We start from the raw sequence: 20832 nt of genomic DNA, 5'->3' as shown, positions 1-20832 counted from the left end.
TACTTATTAACAGTGCACCAAATCCTGCAAAAACGTATTAAAGCCCTTTTTGATGGGGAAGCTCACCTGTGACATCTGAAAAGCTCATTTAGTGCTGTTTTTCTAGAGAAAGTGTGATGGTGACTGATGTTTCTCGATGTGCAGTGGTGAGTGTACTGACTTGTCAAATTGCCTGTCTGCATGCGGGTTGCTTAGACTAACCTATTTGTCTTTCAAGTGAAAAACAGAGTTTGCAATGTCAGTATATGCACAGCAGTCAGACCACAGATTTGGAGGAGGATCATGCTGTGCACCATTTGTTTTTTTACATTTTAATTTCCTGAGTCACTGCTCATGTTTGTTGTGTCATTAGTGTAAGGATTATTAGTACTCCTGTGATGGGTTATATATTGTACAGAAGGGCTATTCACTTTTGCCCTCTCCACGCTATGCTATGCAGCAGAATTTTGCTACATCCAGCCTCTTAGTTCTTCTAATGCGTAATTAGTATGGTCAATAAAACAGTAAAGGTACTGGTTCCAAACACAGTGAAATTAACTGGTAACTGTATTCAATAACCCTCTGGAATCGTGTAATGCATCTACAGTACATTCAGTTCAGTTTTTTTTAACAAAGTCAAAAGGTACAAAAGGCAAATTATTTAGACACAATAGCATAGGTGCTTTATTTCTTTTTTTAAATTTTGTACACTCTTTGTCCTGGAATAACCTTAATATTTTTAAGATGTTTGTAGTAAGGCCCACGTTTTCACTGTGCTGTTTAGGTGGGGAATAAATAGGACCAATTTTAGAAATGCAGAGCTGAGGTAGCAACTTGGGAGCCATCTACCAGATTTTAACCATAAGATGCATATTTATTATTAAACAGAAACACTAATGTCCTGAAACAGGACATAAAGGACCAGACTATCCTAATGGAGGCGTCAGGACGGCTTTATGATCGGGGAAAGCCTTCACGTGGTCTTCACAGCTTGCCTTGGAATATTGTACCTCTGCTAAAATAGTTTGAGCAGAAAACTCAGTTATTAAAGCAATAAGGCACAAGAGGGCATGAGTTATCGGGAATGTTGTCGCTATTTTTTGTTGTTTAGTCCAAGCCTTTAGTTTTGTGACCAGTGATAAGTTACAGTAGGCGCAGTAATTTGTATCCATGTAGTTCCTAACCTTGACTGGACTGTAGATAATGGCACACCTGAAACACTGACTAATCAATCAGAATGCAGCTTCAAAGCAGTGTTGAGTTATTATCCGGATTTGTAATAGCCGATTGTGTGTGTTTCCTATCCCAGCTGCCGCACACAGGGGGCAATGAGGAAGTGCGGGTAGACCCCCTCAGACCCGCCCACTTCTGGCCGGTTGTCTTTTAAGACATCGTAGGCACTGCAGCCCGTACCAGGGGGTCTGTGCAATTGGAGGAGGGGCATGGCCCTCACTGATAGGAGGCCGCAAGGAGAGCCCTGGCTGACCCATCCCACCCCAGCCTCAGACCTCAGCCTGCGCTCATTTGCCAGTGGAGCCAATCAGGAGGCTCCAAAGATGTTTTTTTAGAAATCAAAATAAACTAGACATAAAGGCGCTTGGCTTTTCAGAGATAGGTGTTCTCATTTTTTTTCTCTCCCTTAAAAGCTGGCTGTTGCCATGATGTTGCGTTAGAAAAATGAAGATGAACAATTGGTCCTGATCAAACAAAAAATCCAGAAACTGTCCCTTGAGGTGCTTAGGATGAACATTTCAAGTTTGCACCACCAAATTGTGTTTCCTAGGAATTGAAGTACATTTGCATGGCTGTTCTGTTCCGGGTTCAGCACAGGCTGAATTTATGTCCTCTACCTGCTGCTAACGAACGCGATTCTTTTACTAGCCTTGGCGCGTCTGGTGGGGGCGGAGCTTCAGATTCTGCCAGTGATCGTTTCACCATTGAGCCGTGCAAAGAGACAGAGATGCTGAATTACCTCATGGAGCGCTTCGACAGCGTGGGCATGGAGGAGAGGAAGGCTCCGAAGGTACCGGAGTTCATGCCAGCCTGAGGACTTTGCAGGCACTTTGTCAGCAGGCACATGTCTGACAATATGATCATGCTTCAGATATAATGAAAATGCCCTTTCTTTCTAGGCTAGAACTTTCAGCTTATTCTGAAAGTCTTTCATGCCGAAAATGTATTAACCTCATTCATCCAAATGCTACAGATGCATCAGCTGTTCCAAATGTGCCGTAGGAGGATTTTTTTGCATCTTCATAGAAAACGGAATTGGATTGTGAACACGCGGAAGGTGAAAATAGATGCATCTTGTGATGAAATTGAAAACGTTTTTACGAGTTACTTCGGTTTCATATTGGAGTTGAATAACCAGACCATTTGAAACTACTGTGTTATGTTTATGGCCTTGTGTCTTTGTTTCCCTTATCCTTTCAGATGTGCAGTCAGCCATCTGTTAGCCAGCTGCTAAGCAACATTAGATCCCAGTGTATTTCCCATGCTGCTTTGGTGTTACAAGGCAGTCTCACACAGCCAAGGTGAGTAATCCTGCAGCACCTGCCAACAGACAATTGAAGCAGGTGAAAGAGATCTGGTCCCCATGACTCTGGGCAGGCGCTTGGTAATCTGTTGTGTTAACCTGAGTGAGCTGACTCAGCTTTGTTTAATTGGCCAGCCACTTTTAATACTGGCAGGATTGTTGCTGTCTAGGAAGAAGGTTTAGCAATTCTTGAGCCAAAACCTGCTGAATCTGAAGTATTCCCATATCTTATATTGCTAAATATATATTCTTTCGGTACACGTTGAGTGACTGAGACAGAAAGGTCTCGTGTTTTAGTTCCGATTTAGAAAACAATCATATGGGTATTGTAACCTTTCCAAAGAAGAGGTCGGGTACAAAGATGTCTAATTCTGGAAATAGCATTCTGCACCACTTAAAAAAGTGTTTTAGGCCCCATGGGAGTGCTAATGTGTTTTATGAGGTTAGATTAGAAATGGTCAATGAAATAGCCATCCACTTTGCAAGAGGGCAATTATTTTTAGATTAGAGTTGCTTAGTAATTTATTTTTTTTTCCATTCACAAAACAGGATTTATGTTTTTCTGTGGTTTTATGGATGGAGTGCAAATGTAAAAGTAATTGATACTTGGTAGCTCTGGGATTTGGCAGCGGAAATGAATTATTTTCTGAACTTAAAGCCATTTCAGTATTCACAGGTATGTGATGTCACCGCAGGCACAGGACTGTGGGAAGGGTTTTGAGCATTTGATGTGTAAAGCCAACCTGCTCTGTTACCAATGGAAAACAAACGGTCCTGCTTATTTTCCTTTTTTAAAAGGTCTTTGCTGCAGCAGTCATTGTTAGTACCCTACATGCTGTGCCGAAACCTACCTTATGGCTTCATACAAGAGCTTGTCAGAATGACTCACCAGGAAGATGATGTTTTCAGACAGGTGAGGATGTGTGAAATGATAACAGAATGTAAATATCTGCGGAACAGTACATACAGGCCTTTCTTCGTTTATCAGTGCTTAAACAAGTGTCAGCGCTGTGCTGAAGGGTTGGTGTTTCTTGCAGGTCATGACTAATTCTGTGGTTAGACTGAATGCTAAGTGCCTGTTCTGTGGTAAGCACTTGGAAGATGTTATTAAAAGAGGTGATTTCCATTTCTCAGGTTACAGTTGGAGGACAAAACCTCAAAACTTAATCTGGAACTTCAGAGAAATTTACTGCCCCTTACAGTGAATTGTATAATTTCCTTCCACAGCTGTGTTGAAACCTGCAATGCTGTGGTTTATAAACTGCATATGTTTAGCAGACAATGCTTCGTTCATGATTAATAATTTCAGTCTTTCCTTCATCTTGAGTTAAGTGTTGTCTCAGTTGCTCTGTGAGTTTCAGCTGAATGCAGACGTCCTTGTAAAATCTTTCCATTTTGCTGACAAACTAATCGTAATAAACATGCAGGAATTGGTGTGGGTTTAGATGCTTGTGACTCTAGTTTGCTTTTGCTGTGTAAAGTATTTCCCGAAATTGGATGCTTCTGATATCCCGGCTGTAAAGCTATTAGAGTGGGCATCTGTGAGATAGCAAAGCCGTCACCACACATGCTTCTGACAGCCCAGATAACGAGAAACAAATCCGTAGAAATGCATATTTTGCCTAGTTAATTTTGGGCAATAAATTTAGAATGCGAAACCCACAGCAGACATGCCATCTGCTCTAGTAATGATGCAGGTGAATCAGAAGACTTTTCCCTTGTTTATCTTCACTTGGAAGCAGCTTCCTTGGGAAGACATGCATGGGGCTTGTGAATGGCCTGGCTTATGTATCGTCTATCAGAAGTAGGACAGCTGTGGCCACAGCTCAGGGCACAGGGAATGAAAAAGCATGACTGAAAAGGTTTTAAAATGCTATTGTCTATGTTTTATATCAAGAAGGAAGTATAACAAACACAGTTTTAGACTGAAAAGTCAAGTAGTCAGAGGCATCAATTCAATCTATGACAGCCCTTCCTAATGTTAATCGGCCTTTTCCTTAGCACCTGTTGGTGTAGCAGCCTTCTAAAACAGGTGCTTTTACAGCCCTCTTGTATTTGGAAAATCCTGCTTACTTTCTTGGCCTGTGGTTAAAGTCCTCGGGATGGAAGTCCATTCCCTCCGATAGAAGAATCAGAAAAATCATTATTGGTTTCATGTGAAAAAAATCTAAGCTCAATATCCCTTTAAAACAAGTCTTGCCAGCCTATATTGTGCTTTAAGTATGCGATATTAAGAGCGTTTTTCAGTTCTTAAAGTTATGCAGATGTGTTTGGATGCTTGCAATACAATGCAAAAATAAATGTATTTTTAATTTTTAGAAAGGACTCGCAATGAACCAAACTTTATCTCCTCTGGTATGAATGACAGCTCCTACAAGGCAGCATTTAATAAAATGTACCTTTCCAAAGACTACTTTGGTTTTCATGGAAAAAGAAGTTGCAGTGTCATGTAATTTTGTCTGGCAGATGCATTTTTATATACAAAAAGGTAGTTAACACTTTAAAAAGCTTATGTGCCATGTGTCTGGTCATCATGCCCTGAATCACTGCCTTTGCCATTGGGAACATATTTCAGAATCGTCTGACTGGATGGAATGGGGGGAAAAAAAATCAAGTGAGAAGCAGCAGCTGCGCACGAGGGAGATCTCCGTGCGGAATCTGACCCTGGGGTCACTCTGCGTCCCGCTGCCAAAGAGGGGCCGTGACTCTGGCAGAGCAGGCGTAGGAGATCTCCGACGAGCGCTGAGGATCCGTCTTTGTCCCAGGACCTCAGCTTTGCCTAATGCTATGACGCTATTGCAGTGTCAGACTGCGAAAAAGGCGAGCCTAAAAGCACAGAAATATGGCATACAGCAACCAACATAAGTAAAACCTCGATTTTTCAAAAAACAAAATTCTTGCTAATGTCACATTGGTAGAATTTAGATACATCTAAATAATAAGCACCCAGCGTAGCTTGTTGCTTTATTGAAAGGACAATATTGCCGTTATTTGGGCCTGTAAGTGTAGAAATTGGTAGTTAAAGCCTAGTATTCTTACTCTCTGCATCGTGGTTGTGCATTTGGCTTCCGAGACTTTCTGATTGCACTGGTTTCCCTCTTCTTGGCTCTGGATTATCGGCCTTCCTCTGCTTGCTGCTGGTTCAGGTGTTGCGCAGTGTGATGCGCAATTTCGGTGTGTTGCGGTGTGATCAGCATTGGTTTCCTGTCTAACCAGACCTCCTCTGGGTCATTCCTCTAGATCTTCGTACCTATACTCCAAGGCCTGGCTCTGGCAGCGAAGGAGTGCTCCTTTGACAGCGACAATTTTAAGTATCCCCTTATGGTAAGAGAAGTCTTACTTTTACGGTAAGCAAGTGTTGTTGCCAGTTCTGCTGTTGGTGGTTATTGCTGTGACCCTCTCCTCTTTGTGGTTAAACTCGCCTTGCTGGTCTGTCATTGTTGGAGAACATGGATATTTAAGGTGAGGCAAGCACTGTGCCTTGTCACTTCCCATTGCTACAAAACCATTGATTAGAAAAACATAGCGATGCTTAAATTTGCACTTAAAACATGGGTTTCCTTGTCAAAGTAGTACACACATTCTTGTTTAAACAGTAATGCTAATTAACATTTATCTGTCACCCTCTTTGAAGTGAAATATCATCTTACTCAGAACGATTACACTGCACAAGTAGTTCTAAATATTGCATATGTGAGCCATAATCCCTGTTCTTGCTTGACCCGGTTCTCCTTCTCCTCTGGCCTTGGGAAGCTGTGGAAACTGGCTGTGTCCCATTATCGTATTTACTGCAGTCATAGAATAAAATCACAATCTTTTTGGTGTTCTCCTTGGTCTTCTCATTGAAGGGTTCCAGAATCGCCAGATTAACATGACCAGATATTAAAGGAACCCAGAGTACACAAAAGCTTCTTTGTTTTCCTTGCCACTTCACTACAGAACATCTCCTGCTGTACATATGACTCCCTTCTACAGCGAAAGCATTTCTGGCATGTAGTTGTTCTAGTGGTGAAAACCACATTTTATTTTCTAGGCTAACTGGTTAGTGTCAGTTTTTTTACCCCTTTGATTATTAGAAAATTGTTTTTTTAGGCTTCCCCCCCTTTTGCCCTGAGCTGAGGAATAGAATATCAGGAAGTGTCATCTTTATAAACACGGACATTTGTTCCCAATCTCAAACTCCCTCATATTCTTAATTTTCCCTTACCATTGCAAGTACTCCAGCCAACAGACTGCACATAACACAGTCTTCAGGACATTTGATGCTTAAAGTGGACTGATGTTCTGTTTTACATTTAGAATCACCAGTGTTTTTCAATATATACCCACCCATTTTAAATTTGCCTGTTGTTTTATGGCTTTGCCCAGTGGGCAAACTCCTGTACTGCTCTGGAAACAGCGAAGACCAGCATGCAAGGGTTTAAAGAAATTTCCTACCCTGACATGGTGAAAATAACTCATGGGCAGAGAAGACCTTGAGAGCACACGATTCAAATAATCAGAATCCTCAAAGGCACTGACAAAGTCAAGCCAGTGGATTTCTTCGGAGCAGTGACAACTACCCAAAGGACAAGGAATTTACAATGAACTTAATTTAAATCTGAGAACAGGAGAAATGTGCTCCTTTTCACAAAGGGTTGTGGTAGTCTGGAACAAGCTATCCAACCATACTGTTGAAGCAGATACTCTGGATTCTTTCGGGACATGGCTAGGCTAGATCCTAAAATCAATTAACTCACAGCAGTTTGAAGAGACACACCATCTATTTCAACTTCCTCTCTATTGTCACCTTTCCTGTGCTCTTTACATTTAATTAATCGTATTTATGTTTTCTCCAACTCTTATATTACAGGCTTTAGCTGAGCTGTGTGAAATTAAGTTTGGGAAGACTCACCCAGTCTGCAACTTGGTAAGTGTTTACGAGGGCATTAATTGTTAATGAAGGAGCTTGTGATTTGACATTCTCTGTTTTATGATCCCTGAGCTGACAGAATCTGAGCCAGTGTGTGTATTGGTGATCCCTTTGCAGCAGGTCATGTGTTCTTGGGGTATACAGTATCTTTTTCAAACATAGCCTTTTGTTAAGGGACTTTGGGAAGAGAAGGTAAGGGTAAGGACCTTTAACTATAGATGGAAATGTGTTTCCCTTGCTTGCGGCTACCTGCAGCGTTTTGGCAGGCTTTGATTGTGCCCTTTTGGTCCTGTTGCACAGATCACCTCCCTGCCCTTGTGGTGTCCAGACCCCCTGAGCCAGGGCACAGGCAGAGAGATCCAGAGGCTGTCCTACATCGGAGCCTTCTTCAGCCTGTCTGTCTTTTCGGAAGACGATGTGAGTTTAACACCCTTCAGGGATTTAACACCCGTCTTTGTGGTGTGGAATTGGTTGTTATTGCTCGGTTGTAAAATGTGTCACTTCGCGTGCACCGCAGTACTTACTTCCGTTTGTTGTTTGCTTCCCAGCCTAAAATAGGAGACAAGTATTTCTCAGGACCTGCCATCACCCTTGAAAATACCAGAGTTGTCAGTCAGTCTTTGCAACATTACCTGGAATCAGCACGGGTAGGTGCTTACCTCATCAAATCCCATAAGAAAACTGTTTGCTTTGAATTTCTCCTATCAGGAGGATGGCTAGGAAAGGAAACGTGGAGCCCTTATGTGGAAGTTTGTTTAAAACAGGAGGTTTAGAACAGGAGGTGGGACTTTACACAAAGAGTTGTGTGAGTGTGGAACAAGCTACCCATAATTTTTCAAAGCACATTTTTCCAGGAAGCAAACAGATGAGATTCTCGCAACAATAAGCTACTAACCTCCAGAGGGTCAGCCCAGCAGCCTCCTCCTGTCTGTAACCATTCTTACTGTATGTTCTTATGCTGAGCAAGTAAATAGAAGCCCTTAACTACTGCATGAAAGAAAGGATATGGGAGTGGTTATGTTCTGCTAGTGTATGCTTGTATTCTACTCATTTTCTTGAAAGAAGACCCATTACGTACTGGATTTTACGTGTTGTAAAAAAGGGCTTCCATTGTGATTGCTGCTTAGGTTTGAGAGATTTCTTTCTGGAAGCTCTGTTAAATGTTATGTCTAAGGGTAATGTCTCACGTGGTCTATTATCAGTTCAAGCAGTATGTGATATCAGTATTGAAGGACTCCACTATGAAGATTTTCTAAAACATTATACGTTTATAGATTTAAAATGTTGTTGATCTATACTTTTTTGGTTTTGTTTTGACAGGGCGACCTGTTCAAAATCCTGCACAATATTTTGCTCAACGGCGAGACCAGGGAAGCAGCGCTGAACTACATGGCAGCTGTGGTCAACCGCAATGTTAAGAAGGCTCAGATGCAGGTCTGCACGAGGGCAACTCGATTGAATTGCACATCCGTCACATTAATGCAAATTCTATCAATGGTCCTGGAATGTGACTTTCTTGCTTGTAGGTTTTTTACCTTCGGGACAGGTTTTGCAACAGCGCTTTAAAAGATTCACAGCCGACATTTGTGTCTTAACGTAGTCAACATGGCCCTTTTAAGATCAAGATGTTTGCAGGATCAGATCTACTGGGCTCAAGAGTGAAATTGAAAAGGCTTGGCCTTGAGATAGCAGGTTATAAATAACACCACGCCTCCCGTTTCTTCTTATTTTTCCATTTATCCCGCATTCGACTCGAAGACGGATGACAGGCTGGTGTCCACGGATGGCTTCATGCTGAACTTCCTGTGGGTGCTTCAGCAGCTGAGCATGAAGATCAAGCTGGCGACGGTCGACCCCTTTTATATCTTTCACCCCAGGTGTCGCCTGAACGTCACCACCGACGAGACGCGGCTCAAGGCCACCATGGAGGACTTGAAGAGCTGGCTGGAGGAGCTCTGTGAGTGGGACGCTGTAGCATGCCCTCTCCCGCCACTGGGCACAGGCCTGACCTCCCAAACCCGTCCCTGTCCATCAGTCTTTATTTACTGACTGCATTTTAACACCCTGACAAAAGCGTTCAAGTGAGCAACTTTTTTGGGACAAAGTGCTGGGGTGATTTGCTTTATTTGTATCTTATCACTCTTAGTGCCCTTTTTTAGCCTTTTTGTTGAAAATGTCTACCTAGCAGCATCCGTCCTACCAGCACGGTTTTGTATATTGTTGGACACCCAAGCAATATCCGTTCCAGTTCATTTATAGTCTTTTAGTTTCAGAAAGGCATAACTCTGTCATCTCGATGAATGATCATTTATTTATTGATTCATTGTGTCTCCAAGAATCTTCCATACAAGCAAGTACACGTTTTTCAAGTGGCATTCCGCACAGAGATCCTCTCATGCTCTTAAACAACATCTTTAAAAACTGTGGCTGTCTGTGTCTTGAGGCAGCTTTTTTCTCTCTTTTTAATCAGACAAGGATCCGTCTAAGTTTTCCGAGCCAAAGTTCCCCACAGAGTGCTTTTTCCTGACGCTGCACGCCCATCACTTGTCCATTCTGCCTGGTTGCCGGCGCTACATCCGAAGACTGCGGGCCATCAGAGAGCTGAACAGGTATGGAAGTTAGAAATTACACTTCTATTTAGTTGTACAGCCCATTTCTTTGCCATCCTTACTTTAACCCTAAGCAAGTCTTATCTCCAGCCCAAACCTTATTCTGTTTTTCACCCTAGTCCTAAACTTCGAGGAGATTGCTGTCTCAGAGTATGTAGTCTGCAAAGGAACAGGTTCAAAGGATGCTGGTGAAAGATATATGGATGCATACCTTTACATGCATAGATAAACAAGAAATAAAAATATACCCCTCTTTCTCACTTGTTCACCTGTCTCTTCTTATCTACTGTCTTTTGTTTTCCTTCAGCTTAATTACTTGCTATTTCCCCTCTCTCCCTCACACCTGAGGAAGCTCCACAGCTGAAACTGAAGCTAATGTTTCTTTGCTTTACTTTTCAACAGCCTGTGAGTTATGATGTGTGGATATTTAGAAGCTTTGTGCTTTTGGTATCTCAAAAATAAATAATGGAAAGAAAAAAAGATTAAAGGAGGTTATTTCTATAGATTTTCTTTGTTTACACAAAGAACAGAGGACAGGAAGTGAATATGAGGGAACAAATTCATAAACGCACATTAAGGTCTATAACCATCTTGAATGCTGTCTCAGTTTTCTGCATCATCAGTGACTCACTTACAGTTCTCCTGAAATGACACCGATTTGAGTTAAAGGACGGGAGGCTGTTTCCTCCGTCTTCCTTTCTCCTCCTACAGCTCAGATGGTGGGAGTTTTACTGTCTTACATGTCTGACACTCCCTCTGCTGTACATAAGGTGAATAGCAGTCTTCATGTCCCAGGCCATCACTGTTAGCAAACCATATTTCAGTGATTACAGTTCCAATTACAATCATAATCACACCGATAATCCCAGTTACAGTGTAAACACCGACTGTCACTTATAGCCAAAGCAATTTGCATTTGTATCCAATTGTACAGTGGGGGATTTTAGTGGAACAAGTGAAGTGAGATTCATGTCTCCTGGGTTTTGAACCCACAACCTTCCAGTTATGGGCCCAGCCCTGCCCAGTCCTCCTCCTCTCAGCTGCCAAGGTTCAATGAGAGGGAAATAACTGGGAGATGTGATGTAAAACTATAAAACGTAACTTTATGATCCATAAAAAGTTTCCGTCCCTACATGGGAAATCTGCTGAAATGATGGGATTTGAGGGGTTTGACCATTGGAGCGTTTTTTCTTGGGTCTCAGGACGGTGGAGGAGCTGAAGAACAGCGAGAGCCAATGGAAGGATTCCCCGCTAGCCACCAGACACCGGGAGATGCTAAAGAGGTGCAAAACCCAGCTAAAGGTGAGCTCAGAGGTTTGCACGATTGTTTGATGATATCACAACACCTTGTGCAAATAAGACTAGGAGGACTTGTCTGAAAGCGTCTCCTTCAGGATTGTATATCAGATGGGACCATCTTGATCCTTTTGAGGCCATCTCCTCTGGTCCACTGCAGACACAGCCCCTGCTGGAAAGTAGAGGTCACAGAGAGGACTCTGGGTATTGTCCCGGTGTCGCAGGGTGGCGGGCGTGGCTAAGATCCTGAGCTTGTTTGACCCATTGTGGGTTATAACAAACGGCTCAATCTGAGCAGATGGTGCAGGCTGTAAGTATAAAAGCAGCAATCATGACTCTAAGCAGACGTCTGTGAATCACTGCCATAGTTGTACTACTGTGTTTTACATTCCTTTTCGTTTAGACGGGTCTTTGGATGTGAACATAAAACGATTGCTAAGATTGTAGTGCAGTTTAAATGAGAGCTGTCTGTTTACCAGCTGGGCTTTATTGCTGGGAAAGAATTGCACTTCAAAAAGAAAACTAGCACCCTGAATACCCTGAACTGAATAATAAATCTTTGCTGTAGGACACTAGAGAGCTCTGATATTAGGCTTGGAGAAGGATGCCTGCTGAAGTGCTGTGGCCTGCAGTTCCAGCTGGGCCCTGCAGGTGTCTCCTTTAGCCATCATGTAGAGCCAGGTGCGCTTTTTTTTATTTTAGAAAACACACAAGGTATCTAAAATTCTCGATGAGGTGAGAGCAGGCGTGATATCCCAGATCCTTCCCGAGTCTGTCTCGTGTTGTCCGTGTGGCGGTGGCTCAGAGCGTGTCCTGTCCTGCTGTCTGTAGAAACTGGTGCGCTGTAAGGCTTGTGCTGATGCCGGGCTGCTGGATGAGAACCTGCTGCGGAGGTGCCTGCAGTTCTATGGCATGGTCATCCAGCTGCTGCTGCGCATCGTCGACCCCGCCTACCCCAGGTGAGTCTAAACCCGACGGGGCAGACGACTTCCGCAGTTACAGAGAGAGACTTTTCTGCCTTAAGCTATTCTTGCCTTTCGTTTCGCATGATACAAGATAACATACATGTTCTTGCACTATCGTGTGGTTTCGAATGAATTGAGTGTTAAAGTTAGGCCTGAGCCGGTGAGAGCCTATGCTAAGTAGAACGGAGGAGGAAACAAAATTGTATTTCAAACGTTTCCTCTTGTTTCTGCTGGAACGTTGTGGTCTTCCTGAGCTGCTTCGAGGGGAAATGAGATGTGGAGTAGTTTGGAACTGTGCCGATTGGAAAGGGTCTGATGGGGCTGAAGGGTTTGGTTTCCTGTTTCTCTAGCGTAACCCTACCACTGAACCCGGAGATCCCCAAAGTGTTTGCCGCGCTGCCTGAGTTCTACATCGAAGACGTGGCGGAGTTTCTGCTCTTTGTTGTGCAGTAAGTGCACTTGTTACAAAGTGATGGAATCGTCTTTGGATTGATGCTTGAGGTGCTTTTAGTGATCATCATGTCTGGGTGTTTTTTTTTTACTCTTATTGGTATCAGGAGTTTAGCTGTATTTTAGCCATTTTTAATTTTTAAGTTTGTTTCACTGGCAGGTATCACCATTTGCTTGTTTAATCAATGAGTCATTGCAACCATTTCTTGGAAGCACTAAAAATTATTTTTAGATCTCAGTATCTTTTTTTTCAGACTTCGGTATGATTTCAGTATGTCAGATATTGGAATCGGTGCAGCTTAATTAGTTTTTTATGTACCAACATTTTTGATCCAATGGTTTTCCAGTAGAGAATGAAACCTGAACTTTTTCGCTCCTCGCTCTTCTTGCACCAGTAGGACAGAGAGGATGTTTTATGGTGTGAATTGGAAAGAGAACGCTCGCTTCTGCACAGGTCAGGGAAAGATAGCCAATTCATACTTTTTATCTTGACCTTTAGCCAGCTTCTGCCCTGAGCTCTTGCAGTCCTGAAATACGAGAGTGTTGGCTTCTCTGCTCCTGGCTGAAGATCCCCTTCCCTTGCAGGTATTGCCCCCAGGTTCTCTACGAACCCTGCACTCAGGACATCGTGACCTTCCTCATCGTGTTCATCTGCAGCCAGAATTACATCCGCAACCCCTACCTGATCGCCAAGCTGGTGGAGGTCCTGTTCGTGACCAATCCCGCCATCCAGCCGCGCACACAGCGCTTCTCGGAAATGATGGAGAACCACCCCCTCTCGATCAAGCAGCTCGTCCCCGCGCTCATGAAGTTTTATACAGGTGACATGATGTGACACGAGCAGCGCGAGTTCCCCAGGCTGGGGGGAAGGGCCGATCTGTGCTGCTGGTCCTCCAGTATGGACTGCAGAGACTTGCAGATCTCAAACTACCCTTCGTTCATAGCAACCCTGTAGGGTCTGGCGCAGCCGGCAACAAAGGCCTTGCCTGCCACCGTTCTTCTCTCCTCCATTCTTGTAATCTTCTACTCTTTTTAATGAATTCTTCCAAGCTGTTCAACATACACACATAAATATTGGATTCTAAAAGCAAAACAATGTTCTATCTGTCATGAATGACTTTCCAGGAAATTATTTTTCCCCCCTCTGCCAGTAAACATATTCAAACCCTAAAGTGCACTCTTGTGATTGCAGTAATAACATTTGTAGTGGTCATATTGTTCTGGCGACATGCGTCATTCTTTAATTCCTAATTTCCTGACTTTTGCTGTCATTCTGACGAGATTAACTTTATAACTTTCGTACTAATTTAGTGGTGCTGTGACGCAGCACATCCACTGCTGAAATTGAAATGCTCATGTGAATAGCTACTACTCTAGTAGATATAAAGAACCTACTTGACTACAAATGAATTTACAGAATTAACAAAAGTTCAAAAGCTCAGTATGGGTTTAGCCTTAACTTGCCTCAGACATGCTTTGACAACTGTGTAAAAAGAGAAGGCTTTGAGAAGTTAGCATTAGATTAGATCTGAAAGGTGGCAGCTGGGAAGGTATAAGGAACTTTGCTGTGTCCTTCAATGTCCTGAAATCTGCTGGCGGGAAAGCTGACCATGAGTTGTCTCCCGTAGATGTGGAACACACAGGAGCCACCAGCGAGTTCTACGACAAGTTCACCATCCGCTACCACATCAGCACCATCTTCAAGAGCCTGTGGCAGAACATTGCTCACCATGGCACTTTCCTGGAGGAGTTCAAGTGAGTCTTCGACATCGGCTTCAGTGAACAGTGGGCCCCAGTTTGTTTAGCGAGTTAAATTTATTATAGAGTTAATGGTTTGACCAAAGGAAGCATGCAGACCAGAGTTTCCACCAAATGGTATTGCAAGACGAGCTGGTTTTAACCATGTCTAGCTTTTATTTTTTTGTTGAGTACTCCTAGTTTGTTTTTTGTTTGGTGTTGGATCTCGATAAATAGCGCCACCACAGTAAATAGCGCCACCACGGACGCTGTCTACCAGCTCGTTTCTGTTAGTGTCCCTTGTGTTAGTGGAAGCTGTGGGGGTGAGGTGGTGTCACCCTGCGTTCTCCCCACAGCTCAGGGAAGCAGTTTGTTCGCTACATCAACATGCTGATCAACGATACCACCTTCCTGCTGGATGAGAGCCTGGAGTCTCTGAAACGCATCCATGAGGTCCAGGAGGAGATGAAGAACAAGGAGCAGTGGGACCAGCTGCCGCGGGTCAGTCGGGTCGACTCCCACATGACTGGGCCCCTTCCTGGTTTCCCTGCTTTCCCAGCCTTTAGATCCGCCCAGTTGGGGTGGGAGCCTGTAGCAGAATGTCTTTGGAAGGTCACATGTGCCTAAAACATGCCTGGTGGACTCCAGAGTGGCTCAACCAGCAAAGGCTCTTACTTGGAGCGCAGGCTGATTTACATGGTCGAGAGGTCGCGGGTTCGAGACTGGGTTGTGTAGGCAGCCAGTCCAGACAATACCTAGGTTGACAGTCGCCCAGGAGGCTGTGATCTTCTGTGCAGTGGAGACACGCTCAGTGGCTGCCGAAGCCGCAGTTAAATCATTTGCTATTCAAAATTTAAAAACATTGGGCTTTTTTAAAAAGAAAATCGAAATCTTTCAAAGTAGCAGTGGTATACACTGATGCGGGATGTGCTCTTTCTTGCTGGTGAGCAGGAGCAGCAGCAGAGCCGGCAGTCCCAGCTGACGCAGGATGAGCGAATGTCCCGCTCCTACCTTGCTCTGGCCACGGAAACGGTGGACATGTTCCACATCCTCACCAAGCAGGTCCAGAAGCCGTTCCTGCGGCCTGTAAGTATAAGACCCCCTTGACCTTTTCCAGGCTCACCACATCAGACAGCCCGTGGGGATGGCAAAGAGGATACAGCTACCTGCCAAAAAAAATTGCACTTGCAGTCATTTTTATAGATATATATATATTTTTATATGGATGTCCATATATGTGGTTTCAGGACCACTGGAGCTCCGCACAGCCAGAAGTGAGAGATGGGCTGTTAATATCGGTGTTCCTCTCTGGTCAGCCCAGACCTCTTCTCTTCTTTTCAGAGACATCACAGAAGCCATCTGTTCACTTTGTAGGCAGGACAATGGGTAGACACTAAGTCTCTGCATATGTTGACCTGGGAGTATCACGGGGTCATGCACTGATGAGGTGTTCAATTGCCTCCAACTAATTAACTGTTTGGCTGTCGCTTTTATTGAAAGAGACATTTGTACCAATTTATACAGCTGGATGTTTTACTGCAGCAGTTCAGATGAGACCTCTTGCTCAAGGGTATAACAGCAGTGTCTCATCTGGGACTTGAACCCCCACAGCCTTCTAGTTTTGAGTTCAGAACTGCTTCCCATGGCTCCGCAGAATTAGTAATTAGTAGGAAATGGCAAACTCTTTTGTTTCTGCAGGAACTTGGACCACGCTTAGCTGCCATGCTGAACTTCAACCTTCAGCAGCTGTGTGGGCCTAAGTGCCGTGACCTTAAAGTGGAGAATCCGGAGAAATATGGTTTTGAACCCAAGAAGCTGCTGGATCAGCTGACCGACATATATCTGCAGCTGGACTGCGCGCGCTTTGCCAAGGCTATAGCTGATGATCAGGTGGGTGACAGTGCGTAGGAATGTAGTGCCATTAAGTCTGCAGAGAAAAAACAAATCACAACACAGCTGTGGAAAATTCCGCAGTAAAGAGGCAATGTTAACTTTTTGCACATGTTGGTCTGGGTTTTGATCTTGGGGTGGTTTCTGTTGTAGAATGAATTGACGAGACATCTGGACAGCCAGGGCTTGTTAGCATACAGAGGGCAAAACAACCAATGTTCTCGTTTGATATTCATATTTCTAAACCTTGTTCACCCCATTAATTTAGAACACATTCAGTTGTTTATTGCTCAGCTGTACGACAGCTATAAAAACAACAGCATAGCAACAAGGGGGCGCTTTTGTTGTTCAGAAATACACAGGGTTTCCCGACAGTACAGATGGTTTCCAGATTCAAATGAACATTGAAATCCTAATAATACACAAATATGCTGAATTTCCAAATTTGTCATTTGAAATAAAGTGTATAAATTGAAGTGCACATTCGCTGTTGGCCAGGGACCAGCGCTTTCTGTATAGCTTGCAAGTCACCAGGCAGGAGTCTGTCTGCAACTGTGGAAACCCTCTGTTACAAAGGAGCACGTCTGATTTTCTAGTTGGCGTTCGTTATCATATGATCGTGCTTCCAAAACAACACTGGGACAGGGCAGCAGTGTAAGCTGATTCTCACACCCTTCAGTGACATTGCCGTGCTGACATGGCAGTTTTTGAATGGCTCCAGCTAAAGTCTGAACAGTGCACTCAGTGCAAACTGATTTTGGCCCTTATTTGCCATGAGATGATTAACAGTGGCACAGAGCCTGAGGCCTGCGTGGATTCTGTACTTTCTGTACTGGTTCTGGAGTGGAAGTGAGAAGCTATGCAGACAGATGGAAATTTGACTGGTTGCCAGTCTTTAATGAACCACACAAGCTGCAGACAGACTGTTGCCTAGTGATGCTAATTCCCCTCTGAGCATCCCTTACATGTGTAGCAGTGGAACATTCGTGCATTATTCCTTTGTTGGTCTGGTTAGTCATCCTTATGTCATGCACTTGTTGTAGTGGTAGTTTTTATCTGTTGTCATCAGCTGGTTGTTTCTTTTTTGGAGCCAACAAATTGACTCCCCTCTTTCTAGCTAGCTTTTATTCATGGCAGAAAATAAAGACACTTTGCTTCTTGGAAAGTGAGTTTCCCTGCTGACAAAAAAATGACTTTTTCCTGAGTTGCTTGTATTGACAGGAACTTTCTCTGAAGTTGTAACAAGGGTGACTAAGGTTCTGTCCTGGTTTAGTCATACACTGTTGATATGAATATGAAGATGAAATCCTTTTCTCTTCTTCTTGGTTTGAAGCGGTCCTACAGCAGAGAACTCTTTGAAGAAGTTATTTCCAAGATGAAAAAAGCTGGCATCAAGTCCACCATCGCTATAGAGAAATTTAAGCTGCTCTCCGAAAAGGTTGAAGAGATAGTTGCCAGGAATTCGCAATCAGAAATTGACTACAGCGATGCGCCTGATGAATTTAAAGGCAAGTGTTTTCATTAATCATAATTAACTGCATTTGTACAATGCTCCAAAGGATTTTAAAGTGCTTTTATATTTAGAGGGGTACCTGCTTGGTCAGCCACTGAGCTTGTCTTCACTGCACAGCAGATGGGATGAAGAATGAGAAATTAAACTCTGGCCATTTAATTAAGGCCAGAGTGCTATTTAGCTAGGACACATTGTTTACTACATCTTGCATAACAAGCGATCTTTAATGACTGCAGTCAGGACCTGCATTTAACATCTCATCTGAAGGATAGCACCACCTGCAGCAGTGTCCCCTGTCCCCATACTAGAGCATTGCTTTGGAAATTCAGGTTGAGTGCCACCTGCTGGTGTAAGATGGTTTACATCCCAGTTCTCCAGGGATGTCTCCCATGCCAGTGATTAGCACTGAAATTGAAAGCCCACTCAAAGTGGCACCCTCATTTTATTTAACGTTAAGAAACTGCTTTGTTCCCACGCTGGTCTCTGCATGTGTTCAAGCACTGTGGCTGCTGTTCATGAGATGGTTTGGAAACGTTCTACAAACAGGGCATTCAGGCTTGAATACTGACCACGAGAGTAGAGTGGAGTGGAGTGTTTGTAATGGGGCCATCACCCAGCACACTGGAGCTTTCAACTGTGTCTGTTTTTGTTGCGTTTTCTGAACAGAGAAACAAAACAATAAATGTTTTTGTCCTCGCTCTCGTGCTGGACAGATCCCCTAATGGACACACTGATGACCGACCCAGTGCGATTGCCCTCTGGCAACATCATGGACCGGACCATCATCCTGCGGCATTTACTCAACTCTCCCACTGACCCCTTCAACAGGCAGCCCCTGACCGAGAACATGCTGGAGTCGGGTAGGGCAAACACACACCTCTTTTAGGGGCATCTCAGACCGCAGTAAGGCACTTAGTGCCTGTAATACTTTCCACTGGCATGTTACAGTAAGAGCAGAGTCAATTATATTGAAGCTTTGAAATCATCGTAAGGTAAAGAGAGTTGCAGTGGAAACAGCAGGAGAAGTAGGAGGCTCTTGGGCAGAGGCTTTTTGGAAAGCCCTGCAGAAATACAGCAGTGAACACCCATAACTGAATGTGCAGTCTGCCTTGTTAATATGACATAACAGTATATAACTGTTAATATAAGGGTTAATATAACTGTTTGTGACGTGCATAACATACTCATCTCTCATATTTTACTGGAGGAGCCACAGTACGGGTAATAGTGCTCTCCACACTTGTACTGAGTAACAATTGAAGAGTCTGGGTTTTTATCTTTTGGAAGCCATCTTAGAAGACATTTTTTTATTTTTCCATTATCAACGTTTCCGTGCTTCTCGTTACCTGCTTGATTTGTCATTCTGGCGCGGGGCGTGAGGAGTAACCCTAGGTGGTGGTTATTGAGGTGTGATCCTGGGTCTTTACTACAGTGCCCGAGCTGAAGGAGCGGATCCAGATGTGGATGAGAGAGAAGCAGCAGAGCGGGCAGCAGTCGCTGTGAGGGGCTCCTGGGCACCATCGATGGGCATGATTACCACTCCAGGTCCCGAAACCCAATGATGTGAAGATGAAGAGAGACCTGATTGATTTGACATTTCTTTCTTTTTTTAAGTTGTTTTTTTGTTTTCAGGACGGAGGTCTTTAAGACTTACATTTCTCTTGCAGGTAATGAAAGAATAAAGTATAGACTTTTAAAATGGTTTTGTTCATGGCTTTATGTATATATGTATTTAAATTTAAAGAGATATACAAAAGGTGCAGGATCAGATGGCAAGACTGATGTTTTGAAGGTTTAAAGGCCTGTTTAGCAAGGTAAACCAGATGTGGGCGGCAGCAAAAAAGCTTTATGATCATTTTACTGTATTTTTACAGTATGTCCGCTTTGATATTTTTAAATTTTGTTTTTTATTAATTTCAGAAGAGGTGTTTTTGCCTGAAATATTTTATGCTAGTCAGGTAGTCCTTTATTTCCTGCACTATGTAGTGTTACTTAAACCAAAGTGAACAAGAAAGGTCCATCTTTTTAAAAGCCAAGAGACAGGGGTGCTCTTCAGTGTTGGTGGACACCACACAGCTTTCTCTTTCGAGCTCCTGCACTGAGATTGCTGGACCTCAGGCTGAGTGCAAGTCATACAGTCCTACTGTCAGATTTTTAACGTGTGTATTTAGGACTGGAACTAACCGTGCTATTCTATGTTTTAGAAAATTGTGAGTAAAGATTGGGTTGCCTAGACAGTGTTTTAAAATCGTAACAATGAGCGTACCTTGATTTTGGAAAAAGTGGCAAGAGTTTAGGTAATGCTTCTTTCTGGGGGAATACCATCGTCAAATGTGTGACACCTAAACCAATGTGTCTCAGTTGCCTGTCATGCACAATGAAGTTAAAGATGTGATGTGGAAGGCAGCTGGATTCCTTGTGCAGGCTATTGTTAGTCATCCACCTACGCCTGTCACCATGTGAAAGCTGCAGAAACGGAGTGGTTGCACTTGATGATTTACTTCAAGGCTTCTGAAGGTTTTTGTTAGTTTTTTTTTAAATGCTGCTCTTTGACCCTGAGCTTCGAACATTCTTCTGAAGTACAAATGATTTGTAATCATATTTTAAAGATACAGCTGTACAGAAAATTGTCATTTGCCACAGGCTTTGTTTTGGGATTTCCAGACTTCAGATTCTAATAAATGGTAATGCACACTTGGACAAAGCTAGTGTTTTTTTTCAGTGGTTTCTGTTACCAAGGAGGAACAGGGGTGAGTTTGTACTGCAGTAGCAACTGAAACGTGTTTCTGCAGTATAACACAGTATATGTCTGTATAGTCAGCATATGAGTCTCTACTATTTTAGGAAGCTATTTATTGTACCCAACTTAAAAGCCAAAAAGCAACAGTACTTCTAGTATTTTTCTTATCCTGAGCTTTAAGACAGATGTGGGTTTTATTCATCAA

The 20832-nt window shown here is 43.4% G+C and overlaps 1 protein-coding gene across 3 annotated transcripts in view; it reads left to right on the top strand.

Moving 5' to 3' along the window:
- ube4b (ubiquitination factor E4B, UFD2 homolog (S. cerevisiae)) overlaps positions 1–20591 on the top strand; it is a 40711-nt gene extending 20120 nt beyond the window's left edge. For all 3 annotated transcript variants that reach the window (XM_088616721.1, XM_088616720.1, XM_088616722.1), the window contains 21 exons: positions 1861–2002; positions 2413–2513; positions 3314–3428; positions 5756–5839; positions 7368–7424; positions 7728–7844; positions 7976–8074; positions 8748–8861; positions 9186–9384; positions 9898–10036; positions 11239–11338; positions 12164–12291; positions 12648–12746; positions 13333–13568; positions 14376–14502; positions 14841–14985; positions 15436–15570; positions 16183–16374; positions 17708–17882; positions 18601–18747; positions 19320–20591. In XM_088616721.1, the coding sequence (XP_088472847.1) occupies positions 1861–2002; positions 2413–2513; positions 3314–3428; positions 5756–5839; positions 7368–7424; positions 7728–7844; positions 7976–8074; positions 8748–8861; positions 9186–9384; positions 9898–10036; positions 11239–11338; positions 12164–12291; positions 12648–12746; positions 13333–13568; positions 14376–14502; positions 14841–14985; positions 15436–15570; positions 16183–16374; positions 17708–17882; positions 18601–18747; positions 19320–19390 (2722 nt within the window). In that variant the 3' untranslated portion in view covers positions 19391–20591. The remainder of the gene's footprint in view (positions 1–1860; positions 2003–2412; positions 2514–3313; positions 3429–5755; positions 5840–7367; positions 7425–7727; positions 7845–7975; positions 8075–8747; positions 8862–9185; positions 9385–9897; positions 10037–11238; positions 11339–12163; positions 12292–12647; positions 12747–13332; positions 13569–14375; positions 14503–14840; positions 14986–15435; positions 15571–16182; positions 16375–17707; positions 17883–18600; positions 18748–19319) is intronic.
- The last annotated feature ends 241 nt before the right edge of the window (positions 20592–20832 follow it).

Source organism: Lepisosteus platostomus, chromosome 23, assembly GCF_059453375.1.
Source record: "Lepisosteus platostomus isolate fLepPlt1 chromosome 23, fLepPlt1.hap1, whole genome shotgun sequence".
Classification (NCBI taxonomy): Eukaryota; Metazoa; Chordata; class Actinopteri; order Semionotiformes; family Lepisosteidae; genus Lepisosteus; species Lepisosteus platostomus.
The sequence above is the reverse complement of the archived record's forward strand: the minus strand, read 5'-3'. Positions and strand labels throughout refer to the sequence as shown.